The sequence below is a fragment of the Aythya fuligula genome, chromosome W (genome assembly GCF_009819795.1).
Source record: "Aythya fuligula isolate bAytFul2 chromosome W, bAytFul2.pri, whole genome shotgun sequence".
In the NCBI taxonomy this organism is placed as follows: Eukaryota; Metazoa; Chordata; class Aves; order Anseriformes; family Anatidae; genus Aythya; species Aythya fuligula.
The window spans coordinates 12963423-12975605 of NC_045594.1; the positions used below are offsets into that span (position 1 = coordinate 12963423).

Sequence of the window (12183 nt, forward strand, 5' to 3'; positions counted from 1 at the left end):
GCGCAACAACAGAGGGCAGCGTGTGGCAGGACACATCTGCAGGCTCTTGACACCGTGAGGCTCTGGCAGCAGGGCACTGCAGGTGGGGTTGCCAGAGGGGTCTTCTACAGCTGGCACATCCAATGGCTGATAGCATCTGGCAGGGTGGGTCTCTCTGTTTCTCCAGTGAGGAGTAGAAAATGCATTAGAGAATGGCATTTAAAATTGGATTTTTCAAGAGAAAGACCAGGGCAGGGACTACCTGAAAAGCAAGACGTTTTTTTCAGTCAGTGTATTCATATTCCTGCAGTGGAGTGGACGAAGGTTTCATGGTAATGAATTTTCAGGGTTGTACAGGAGACTGAGACTCCTGGAGCATAGGAGAAATTGATATGTCAGTGATGAAATTTGTAAAGTACCTTCCCAAACCTCATCTCACGGACTGCACCAACATCATATTGTGGTACTCCCAGGTTTTATCCTCGCTGATTTTTTGGAGCTAGAACCCCCCTGATATCCTCTGTCTTTGAGAGGTGTTTGCAGGCCAAAGCAGAGCAAACAGCATTTGCAATGAGCAGGAGCTGCCTCTTCTGCAGGCAGAGCTGCAGCACAGGAGGGTCTGCTGAGTGTCCGTCTGTCCCTCCCTGGCCTTGCCTCCCCTGGCAGCAGCACGCTGGCATTCCTCCTGGCTTCTCCAGCTGGCCGTGCTGCTGCTGGTCTTGTTCCCAGGCTGGCTGGGGATGGGGGTTTCACATGCCCATGGCGTGAGCCCTCGGTGTGCTTGGAGGAAGGGGAGTACAGGGACAGGGTGAGGGGTCTGCAGATGGGCACTTTAAGCCTGGATGTCTCTGCTCTCAGCAGTATCCTGGTTTGTTTCAGGCAAACATAGGAGTGCAATTGTCCAGTAGGTCAAAGAGACACCAGCACAGGGCAGTTGACACTAGGACTAACACACAGACTTGATGTGCTCTCTCAAGGACACTGCACTGAAGCCATCACCACGTTGATGACACACAAGGTTTTACTTTGAGTACAGTGGGGCTGCTAGCACAAAAGAGACAAAATAAAAATCACTATATGATCTTTACCAGTAGCTTAGCGCAGGACTGACTCCCGTATTGCCCACAGCAAGTCCCATGCTCTCAGTGACACCCTCTAGCAGCACCAGCCAGAACTCATGAAAAGGACCTGTCAAAAGTCTGAATGGAAGTGGAGAATCATTTGGGAGGGATTAAATGAAAAATGGAATGAGTTTTCCTCTGAAATGTGAAATTAAGTCATAAAAGAATTATTATTTTTTTATTTTTTTTGTAAGACAACTCTGTTAAGATAACTCTGATAAACTCTCAGTGTTTTTCTGTTCCTTGTGCAGGACCTCATGACCAGAAGCAGGAAATGCCCAACATCAGCTCTGTGAGTGAGTTCCTCCTGCTGGCATTCGCAGACACGCGCGAGCTGCAGCTCCTGCACTTCGCGCTCTTCCTGGGCATCTACCTGGCTGCCCTCCTGGGCAACGGCCTCATCCTCAGCGCCGTAGCCTGCCACCACCGCCTCCACACCCCCATGTACTTCTTCCTCCTCAACCTCGCCCTCCTCGACCTGGGCTGCATCTCCACCACTCTGCCCAAAGCCATGGCCAATGCCCTCTGGGACACCAGGGCCATCTCCTATCAAGGATGTGCTGCCCAAGTCTTTCTGTTTGCTTTCTTCCTTGAAGTAGAGTATTCCCTTCTCACCATCATGGCCTACGACCGCTACGTTGCCATCTGCAAGCCCCTGCACTACGGGAGCCTCCTGGGCAGCAGAGCTTGTGCCCAGATGGCAGCAGCTGCCTGGGGCAGTGGCTTTCTCAATGCTGTCCTGCACACGGCCAACACATTTTCCCTGCCCCTCTGCCAAGGCAATGCTGTGGACCAGTTCTTCTGTGAGATCCCCCACATCCTCAAGCTCTCCTGCTCAGATGCCTACCTCAGGGAAGTTGAGGCACTAGTTTTTAGTGTTTCTTTAGCCTTTTGTTGCTTTGTTTTCATCATGTTATCCTATGTGCAGATCTTCAGGGCAGTGCTGAGGATGCCCTCTGAGCAGGGCCGGCACAAAGCCTTTTCCACGTGCCTCCCTCACCTGGCCGTGGTCTCCCTGTTTGTCAGCACTGCCGTGTTTGCCTACCTGAAGCCCCCCTCCATTTCCTCTCCATCCCTGGACCTGGTGGTGTCATTACTGTACTCGGTGGTGCCTCCAGCAGTGAACCCCCTCATCTACAGCATGAGGAACCAGGAGTTCAAGGATGCAGTAAGGAAACTCTTTGGATACGTGTTTCTTTGCAATCAATGTCTGTGAGTTCCCTGATTATTTCAGGAACTGTGAGGAAAATTTTTGTTACTATATTTCTCTATAAATATTTTCTACAAATTATTTGTTCTGATTTAAATTATGTTATCATTAACCTGCTACCTGATTTTCTTATTTCTATTTCTAATATTTCTATTACAGTCATCTAATTATCGAAAGAAGCAGTTTATGTAGAGAAACAAACAAACAAAAACAACAACAACAACAACAACAACAACAACAAAACACATCAGATCTACATTGTTATCTGCAGCAATCTCTTCCCATCCCCTCTGAAGCTGGGGAACCAGCCCCAGTACACAGGAGGGGCTCAGGGCCAAGAGCCCAGCTGCTACATGGAGTTTGGGTCGGGGCTGCTGCTTCCCTGGTGCCATGGCCATGGCCAGCAGCAGGACGTGGCCTTGACACTGCTGCTCTCTTTTGGTTTCCAGTGTGTTCTTCTTTGCTCTTTTTTTTCAGTTAAGCTGTCAGATCTCCTGTACCTTGGTGACAGTCCTGTTGTCTTTGCAGTGGCATCCCTGTGGCTGCAGGCAGCAGCAGGCACTGTGCAGCCCTGGGTCACAGCTGCCTCCCTGCTAGCACCACAGTAACAGGAGGGTCTTGCTCAGAGGAAACCCAGTATCCTGGACGCCTCTCCAAAGATTCTGCCAGGAACATAGCCAAGAGGTTGCTCCCTGCTCTTCTGTTTTCTGGGGTTCTAGTGCCGGGTTCCTCACCTGGGGCGCAACAACCCCAAGCAGAGCTACAGGCTGGGAGATGAGTGGTTGGAAATCTGCCTGGCAGAGAAGGACCTGGGAGTACTGGTTGATAGTCGGCTGAATATGAGCCAGCAGAGTGCTCAGGTGGCCAAGAAGGCCAACGGCATCCTGGATTGCATAAGAAGCAGTGTGGCCAGCAGGTCCAGGGAAGTGATTGTCCCCCTGTAATCAGCTCAGGTATTTACAGGAGAGTGATGTAACTGCTTGAGAAGCTAAAGTCAGAAGGAAAACTTGAAGTGACTTGGAGTATTAATGGGTCCCATTGAGAGCTGTTACTAACAAAGCCTCCCCAGGGCCTTGTTAGGGCAGATAATTGGAGGCCATGGTTACAGACAGGCAAAGCACTGTGCTGAGAAAAATCTTGGTTGGTTTTAGTGAAGCAGAAGGGCCAAGGCCTGACCACGGCCACTGGGAGAGGAGACCCTGCACACCCATGTCTGGCTCAGGGCTAGTCTTGGGGTCTGTGGGATATGGTGGGCAGTGTGATGCTATTTGAAGAACTTCATTTTGACACCTCCGCAGCCCTGCACAGTGTTGCAAGGAATGCCAACTGTCAGCATGCCAAGCAGGTGCCTTCTGCTGGCCTAGCAGGGCCACTGCCAGATGTCAGCCCAAAAGTCCACATCCCAGGGAGAAGGCAAGGCTGACCTGCCACCTCCAGACAGAAGTGACCTCACAGTCCCTTTCTGTGACACGTTCCTGCTGCTCTCCTACCAACTGCAGAGACAGAAGTGACCTCACAGTCCCTTTCTGTGACACGTTCCTGCTGCTGCCCTATCAAGTGCAGAGACAGAAGTGACCTCACAGTCCCTGCCACAGTCACATTCCTCCTGCTGGGACAGGAGATGCTGAGGCAGAGCTTAGCTCCTCAGAGCATTCCCACCCATCTCCTCCTTGTGGCCCACAAGCTGATCAGATCAGGGTAAGCAAGAGAGTAAAGGTAAGGGAAAGGGGCTATAGGCTGTGTTTTGGCTTGAAGGGATACTTTGAGGTCAGGCATAAGAATAGTGGATTCCTGTCAGGGTGTGGAGTAGCATTTAGGTTTGGGGATTAATGTCAGTGATTAAAATAGTGCAAGGGCTTTACATGACTATTTTAAGTCAGTGTTACAGCAAAATCAACATTGCCTGAATGTTCTAAACTCACAGAAATCATTAATTTCTGCTGGCCAATCTTCTCTTTCCTCCCTCAAATCTCATATCTCTCCTGGCCAGGCTTCTCCTGACTTCCCCATATCAGTCATCTTCCTAGGGGCAGCTTTCTGATGGCTTTCATGATCTCAGAGTATCTGTCTCATATCTGTTGGCTACTCCTTTCTTGAGACTGACGTGGCACCTAAGTCAGGATGGAAAAGAACACAAAGGCTGTAGGTGAACCCTGCACAATGTGCCCAGCAGCTCTTTTACCACCCCAAAATTTTGTTTCCTGCCTCCAACTTTTGGATACGGAATGGCTTCTGTGCACCCAGGCTATCTTTTTCCAAACCCTCATGCATGGTTCAGTTTGCCCCAAGCGTCTTGGAGGCAGTGGCCCGCTCTGTGTAGAAAACTGAAAGCAGTCCTAAAGGATGACTTCAGGCAAAAGCTGACACCTCTGACATGACAACCCCTATCCAAGACCTCTTCCACTATGGGGCCTACCAGGTACTTCGAAGGAGCCGATCTCAGAAACTACATGCACAGCAAGTGCCTTCTGCTGCCCTACCATGGACACTGGCAGATGTGAGCCTAAAGGCACAGATCCCAGCCAGGAGTCAAGGGTGACCTGTCAGCTACTTCAGAAAGAGCTCAACTCACAGGCCATTTAACAGCCATTTGCTTCCTGCTGGACTTAGTGTTTCTGAGGCACCACTGAGCTTATAATGCCACACCTACAAAACACCCCGTTTCTGGGCCAGGACCTGCCCAGGTAGAAATGATCTGGTTGTGATCCTCCAAGCCCATGGCACACCTGCTGGGCTCCCAGCCTCTCTGATGCACAGGAGCCAGTTCCGTGTCAGTCCTGGGAGGTGCTAGGGCAGGAGGGACCTTGCAGGCAATGTTCCAGCCCCATGCCTGTTGGCGGTCTCCCAGCTCCTTGTGCACAGTGAAGATCACACTCACATCCAGAAGCCTGAAGCTGGCCTAGAAGACACTCAGGGGAAGTACCCTCCCAGCCCCAGCCTCAGCTGGCAGTGCTGCTCTGCAGAGCGAGGGGGCTGTGGTGCCCGGGGCACGGGGGCACTCTGCAGGGCTGTGCTGGGCAGGCTGGGAGGCAGACCCAGCTCATGGGATCACTGCCATTGCCCCAGGGCTGCAAGGAATCACTCGCCAGGCTCCTTTGCTAAGGTTTTTGTGTGTTCTGGGGCTGCAGAGCTCTCCTCTGCTTGCTCACAGCAGACTGAGCACTTGAACTCTGCTCAGTCCACCTTGGAGGAGATCCCCCCTTAGGAGGGAAGTGCTGCAGTGGAGGCCAGCTGTGCCACTGCCGTGCCCACTGCCTGTCCCTGCCTGCAGTCCCAGCTCGGCCCCACAGCTGCACTGGCACCAAGCTGCAGGAGCAGCTGGGCCTGACCCCACCAGCAGGGCTCAGCAGGACAGGGCGGCAGTGGCAAGAGAGCAGCTCTGCATGCCCCAAGCGCTGGTGTTCCCTGGCCGTGCTGCTGGGATGGGACTCTTTTCCTCTGCACCCCTGCACACGGGCACTACCCCTGCAGAGCCAGGCCTGGTCTCAGAGGAAGGACGTAAGACTAAGAAAGCAGTGCAGGCTCCTTCAGTTTGTTTATGTTCACATAGAGCATGGCTGCACATGCCCAGTGCCTATGAACTATGTTTGAAAGGTACAAACTGAAATAGAAAGTTGAAGAACAATATCATTTTAATTGGCAATATTATAGAATCATAGAATCATAGAATATCCTGAGTTGGAAGGGACCCTTAAGGATCATCAAGTCCAACTCTTGACACCGCACAGGTCTGCCCAAAAGTTCAGACCATGTGACAAAGTGCACAGTCCAATCTCTTCTTAAATTCAGACAGGCTCGGTGCAGTGACCACTTCCCTGGGGAGCCTGTTCCAGTGTGCAACCACCCTCTCTGTGAAGAACCCCCTCCTGACGTCCAGCCTAAATTTCCCCTGCCTCAGCTTAACCCCGTTCCCGCGGGTCCTGTCACTGGTGTTAATGGAGAAAAGGTCTCCTGCCTCTCGACACCCCCTTACGAGGAAGTTGTAGACTGTGATGAGGTCTCCCCTCAGCCTCCTCTTCTCCAGGCTGAACAGGCCCAGTGACCTCAGCCGTTCTTCATACGTCTTCCCCTCCAGGCCTTTCACCATCTTCGTAGCCCTCCTCTGGACACTCTCCAACAGTTTCATGTCCTTTTTATACTGTGGTGCCCAGAACTGCACACAGTACTCGAGGTGAGGCCACACCAGCGCAGAGTAGAGCAGGACAATCACCTCCCTTGACCTACTAGCGATGCCGTGCTTGATGCACCCCAGGACATGGTTGGCCCTCCTGGCTGCCAGGGCACACTGCTGGCTCATATTCAACTTGCTGTCTACCACGACCCCCAGATCCCTCTCTTCTAGGCTGCTCTCCAGCGTCTCATCACCCAGTCTGTACGTGCAGCCAGGGTTTCCCCATCCCAGGTGCAGGACCCGGCACTTGCTCTTATTGAACTTCATGCGGTTGGTGATCGCCCAGCTCTCCAACCTATCCAGATCCCTCTGCAAGGCCTTTCCACCCTCATTCGAGTCCACAACTCCTCCAAGTTTGGTGTCATCAGCAAACTTGCTCAATATACCTTCTATTCCTACATCCAGATCCTTTATAAAAATATTGAAAAGTACCGGCCCTAAAATGAAGCCTTGAGGGACTCCACTGGTGACCGCCCACCAGCCTGACACAGCCCCATTTACCATAACCCTTTGGGCCCTGCCAGTTAGCCAATTGCTCACCCATCGTATGATGTTTTTATTTAGCTGTATGGTGGACATTTTGTCCAGTAGGATCCTATGGGATTTTAGGTAATTAGGTAAATTAATATCTGTAATAATCTATGCACAGCCACAAACAAAACAAAAATATTGGCTATTCTTTGTATTATTGACATTAGAAGTCATATGCAGAAGCAGATCAGAAATTTCTTGCATCCAAGACACATCTAGCCATCAATTTCCACAAGGCATGCTTGAGCTCCTGACTCCTCATGCTACAGATGAGGACGTGCTCTGCTGGAGGCACCACTGAGTACAGAACTGCCACCACCAGGTCCAGGGATGGGGAGGAGATGGAGGGGGGCTTCAGGTAGGCAACCATGACAGGCCTGAGGGAGGCAGACACCATGGCCAGGTGAGGGAGGCACGTGGAAAAGGCTTTGTGGTGGCCCTGCTATAGACACGACAGGACTGTCACCTAGATCCACAAGGTCGAACCCAAATACACTGCTTCTACGTATGGCAGCTGGGCTCCTGGACCTGAGCCCCTCCTGGATGCTGGAGCTGCTTCCCCAGCTCCAGAGGAGATGGGAAGAGAAGGACACTGAGACCAATGAATTTCCGCTGACATCTTTATTGTCTTTCTCTACCAAGGAAGCCTGGTTCTGCATGTACATTAGATGATGTGGTCAAACCTTACACAAGATGTAACATTCAGAATGCTAAGAATGAGATTATTAAAAACAAAATGAAATATTGTTCAAATACTAACAGAGAAATATAATTTAAGAAATGTTGTATCATTTTATTGTTCAAATACTAACAGAGAAATATAATTTAAGAAATGTTGTATCATTTTCCCAAATACTCTTTGATTTCTGTTAGGATTACTATTAATGACAAACTTATGATAACACTAGTAATGATAAAAATGATATGATAGATGATATGCAGAGGCAGGGTGGTGTCATACCAGTCTTCTTCTCATGGCCTCACACTGCCCACCACGTCCCACAGATCCCCAAGAAAAGTCCTGAGACAGATGTGGGGGTGCAGGATCTCTCCTCACAGTGGCTGGGGCCAACCCTTGGCCCTTCTGCATCACCAAAACCAACAAAGACTTTTCTCAGCACAGTGCTTTGCCTGTCTGTAACCATGGCCTCCAATTAGCTGCCCTAACAAGGCCCTGGGGAGGCTTTGTTAGTAACAGCCCTCAGTAGGGCCCATTAATACTCCAAGTCACTTCAACTTGTCCTTCTGACTTTACTTTCTCTAGCAGTTGCATCATTCTCTTCTAGTACCTGAACTTCATAGCCTCAGCACCAAAATACACCATGGAACTCATTAAAACACAGAAACTCCTAAGGAGCCATATCTCTCCCACCACTTTCTTCAAGTATTCAAGACTTGTTCAGCTAATTGGAGAGCTTTCATGTTGTAGTTAAGGGGGAAGATTTCTAAGAGCATCTAATAAAAATCTTTCCTCAATTCAAAGGCTGTTTCAGTTTAGAGCATCATTCTCCTGGATATATTGGTCTAGGGTTTCTCCTTTGAAGCCCTGCTTAGGTGGGAAGAACAGGGGTTTTCCTATTTCAAAACAAACAACAGGAAAACATGCTGCAATTTTCAAAAAAAAACAAAACAAAACAAAACTCAAGTTCCTAATTTTGTTGCCTCCAGTGATGTTTACCTTCCCAAAAGGATGACTGTACATGATATATTTTACAGTGAGTAATAGGAAATTTCAGATAATTTTGTTAATATTAATCCATATCATACTAATTCAATGACAAACGATGAGGGTCTTACTAAGGAAACCATTAGAAAGACTGCTGATAGATGGGTGAGCTTGAACTCACTGAAACTCAAAGAATCAACTGGGTTGGTGAGAGTGGTCTGAATGATTGAAGAGAAAGGAGAGGGCAAACCAGGAGAATGATGGGAAGTGCATAGGTCCAGACAGGCAGCTGGGAGAGGGGACATTCAGCTGTCTGACTGTAAGCAACGAGGGAAAACCTCCAGTGACCCCGTTGTGTTTGAGGCACTTCCTTGGACTGGCAGATGTCAGAAAAGACCTGCAGGAGGCCAGAGCCCTTTGGGAAAATCAGGTGGAGCATGGTGGAGTTCCCAGGGCACCTCCACTGCCAGCAGTGGTCTTAGTCCCTGTAACTGCAGCCCAGTCCAGCACAGGAACACCCCTTCAAAGACAAACCTCTTCTTCAGTGGGTTCCTTGGATTGACCTAGATTTGAAATGGCCACTGGAAACCTGAGATACTCTCCCTTACTTAAACTAGACACTTGAACATCTGTTGATGACCTTCCTGGGTCATCTTTAGCAAACTCAGGCTGAAAAACTCAAGTATAGCATGCTTCAAATGGCTGAGGCAGGACACATCAGCTTGCCCCACTTTGCAAATGGCCCCCATCCAACTGAGGATTTGAAAGCAAAAAGTGTGGAATGACCCGTTGACCCGTGAGGTCAATGTGCAGAGTAAGGGAAAGTCACCCATATTGTGCTGGAGTAGCAGAAGGCAAAAAGCATTGCATTGTGCCTCAGAATAATCAAGGAGACCTAATCCAGTTCATCCATGAGGAAAAGCAGAGAGAAGGACGTTGATTTTGGCCTAACATGAAGAAGGATGTGCATCACTGGTGAAGGAACCAGCATTTATGCCATCACCCATGTGAATTACACAAGCACCAGCACACCTAATGGTAACCTGTCCACCCCGGCTTGGTATTCCCACAGGGCAGTGGAAAGGGAGCCGACAGCCAAGGGACACATCTGAGTGTGGAAGGTGGGGCCCAGCAAAGACAAGGAGCCAAACCCGGGGCCAGGCGGGTGGCAGAGCCCCATGCCCCATGTACGGCCTGGCTGGGGGTCCCTGCTGCTGCAGCCAGCGCACGCAGCATGGCAAGAGGAGGGCTCCCTGCACATCACAGGGCACAGCCTGGCCCCGCGGGGGCTCTTCCTGACATCTCTGCAGCTCCTGGCAGGCTGCGGTCAGGTGCCCCTCAGCCTTCCCTCCTGTGCTCCCAGGGCACATGGCTGCCTCCTGCCCAGCTCACTGCCCACTAAGTACGTCCAACACAGCTGCTTCCCAAGCTGGGCCTTGCCCAGGGTCAGTCTCCTGCAGGGGCAGAAAATGGCCCTTGTCCTGGTGGCTTTTTATGAACTTCCTCTCAATACATGCTCTTCTCATCCTTGATCTCTTTTTACTGAATACAGAGGCCTCGGTGACCATTTTGGTTCTGACTAATACCAAGAAAACATGTCTAGTTCATCTCTGTCTGCTGCTATGAGCTGTCTGTGAGACATGGATTTGCTCTCAGATCTTTTCCTCTGACAGTCTCAGCAATGCCCGGTGATTGGACAAGACATGGGAATTGCACACAGGAAAACACTTTTACTGTGAGCAATATCAAGAACTGGATCATGTTTCCAATACCAAGCATTCGATCAGGTTTCCCCCAAAGTGGGGGAGTCCTCCTCAACTGGAGATACCCCAAACCCAACTGGAAATGGGCCTGGGCTGCCTGGTGGAGGTGTCCATGCCTGGCTAGTGGGGGTGGCTAGATGGGCTTTGGAGGTCCCCTCCAATCTCAGTGAATCTGTCACTTTGTGATGCCTGGCAGGGATTACAAATGCCAGTAATACCTCTGCCCACAGCAGTGTTCCCTCCCCCTACCTCCACTCTCTTGCTACTTCTTTCCTTCAGGATTAGAGTCAGAAGGGACCTCTGGAGGCTTCCAGTGCTAAGATCTGCTCTGAGCAGGGAGAAATTTCACATCAGATCAGGCTGCTTCCTCAATGCTTCCTCCACCTCACTTTTGAAAGCCATACTCATAGGGGCACTGGCTGGAAGGCCAGTTCTGATTCAGTGGTGCTACAAGACAGCAGTGTGGAAGAGAAGGGTGACCAGCACCAAAACGACCATGTCCTGCTGCTGTTAGTATTCGTGGGTCCAAGAAAGCGGTGACCCTGCCTCAAAGGCTGCAGGGAGGGAGTGCCTGCCAGGGCAGTAAAGGGCAGCCCCAAAGGAGGACACCAGGGCTTTCCACCACGTTGCAGCAGGGATCTTCATTCCACAACCACTGCTGTACCTGAGAAGAGTGTATGAGAAATGAGATCCAGAGAAACTGCCTACCTGCTGGTTCCTTTATTTAGTTAGTTACAAAGAGCTTAACAGCACCTCTACATGAGGTCTTTGGGTTAGAAGAAAAGGTAGAAGAAGAATAGAAATATCTTAAATTTATAAAGTAAATTCATAAGAAAATATTTAGCATATTGGAATAATATTGAAAAGAATGAACAATTTTTTAAATATACGAACAAAGATATTTCTCACTTGTCCACGTATATTTCAGGGAATGAGATGCAGAAGACGGGTTCCTCTCTGAAATACTGAATATTGCAATAACATCCTCAGTGCCTCCTTGAGCTCTTTATTCCTCATGCTGTAGATGAGGGGGTTCACTGCTGGAGGCACCACCGAGTACAGAAATGACACCACCAGGTCCAGGGATGGAGAGGAGATGGAGGGGGGCTTCAGGTAGGAAAACATGGCAGTGCTGAGATACAGGGAGACCACGGCCAGGTGAGGGAGGCACGTGGAAAAGGCTTTGTGCCGGCCCTGCACAGAGGGCATCCTCAGCACTGCCCTGAAGATCTGCACATAGGACACCACAATGAAAACAAAAAAAACAACACCTAAACAGGCACTAACCAGAAGAAACCTGACTTCCCTGAGGTAGGCATCTGAGCAGGAGAGCTTGAGGATCTGGGGGATTTCACAGAAGAACTGGTCCACAGCATTGCCGTGGCAGAGGGGCAGGGAAAATGTGTTGGCCGTGTGCAGGACAGCAATGAGTAAAGCCACTGCCCCAGGCAGCTGCTGCCATCTGGGCACAAGCTCTGCTGCCCACGAGGCTCCCGTAGTGCAGGGGCTTGCAGATGGCAACGTAGCGGTCGTAGGCCATGACGGTGAGAAGGAAATACTCTGCTCCAGCTAAGAAGACAAAAAAGAAGACCTGAGCAGCACATCCTTGATAGGAGATGGCCCTGGTGTCCCAGAGGGCATTGGCCATGGCTTTGGGCAGAGTGGTGGAGATGCAGCCCACGTCGAGGAGGGCGAGGTTGAGGAGGAAGAAGTACATGGGGGTGTGGAGGCGGTGGTGGCAG

General features: G+C 50.3%; 1 protein-coding gene and 1 pseudogene across 1 annotated transcript; one reads left to right on the forward strand and one right to left on the reverse strand.

Moving 5' to 3' along the window:
- Nucleotides 1-1374: 1374 nt before the first annotated feature.
- On the forward strand, nucleotides 1375-2316 carry LOC116501311 (olfactory receptor 14C36-like). The gene has a single exon (XM_032206830.1). It carries the CDS (start codon nucleotides 1375-1377, stop codon nucleotides 2314-2316), a length of 942 nt encoding a protein of 313 aa, XP_032062721.1.
- A 7267-nt stretch (nucleotides 2317-9583) lies between these two features.
- On the reverse strand, nucleotides 9584-11945 carry LOC116501312 (annotated as a pseudogene).
- Nucleotides 11946-12183: the final 238 nt, after the last annotated feature.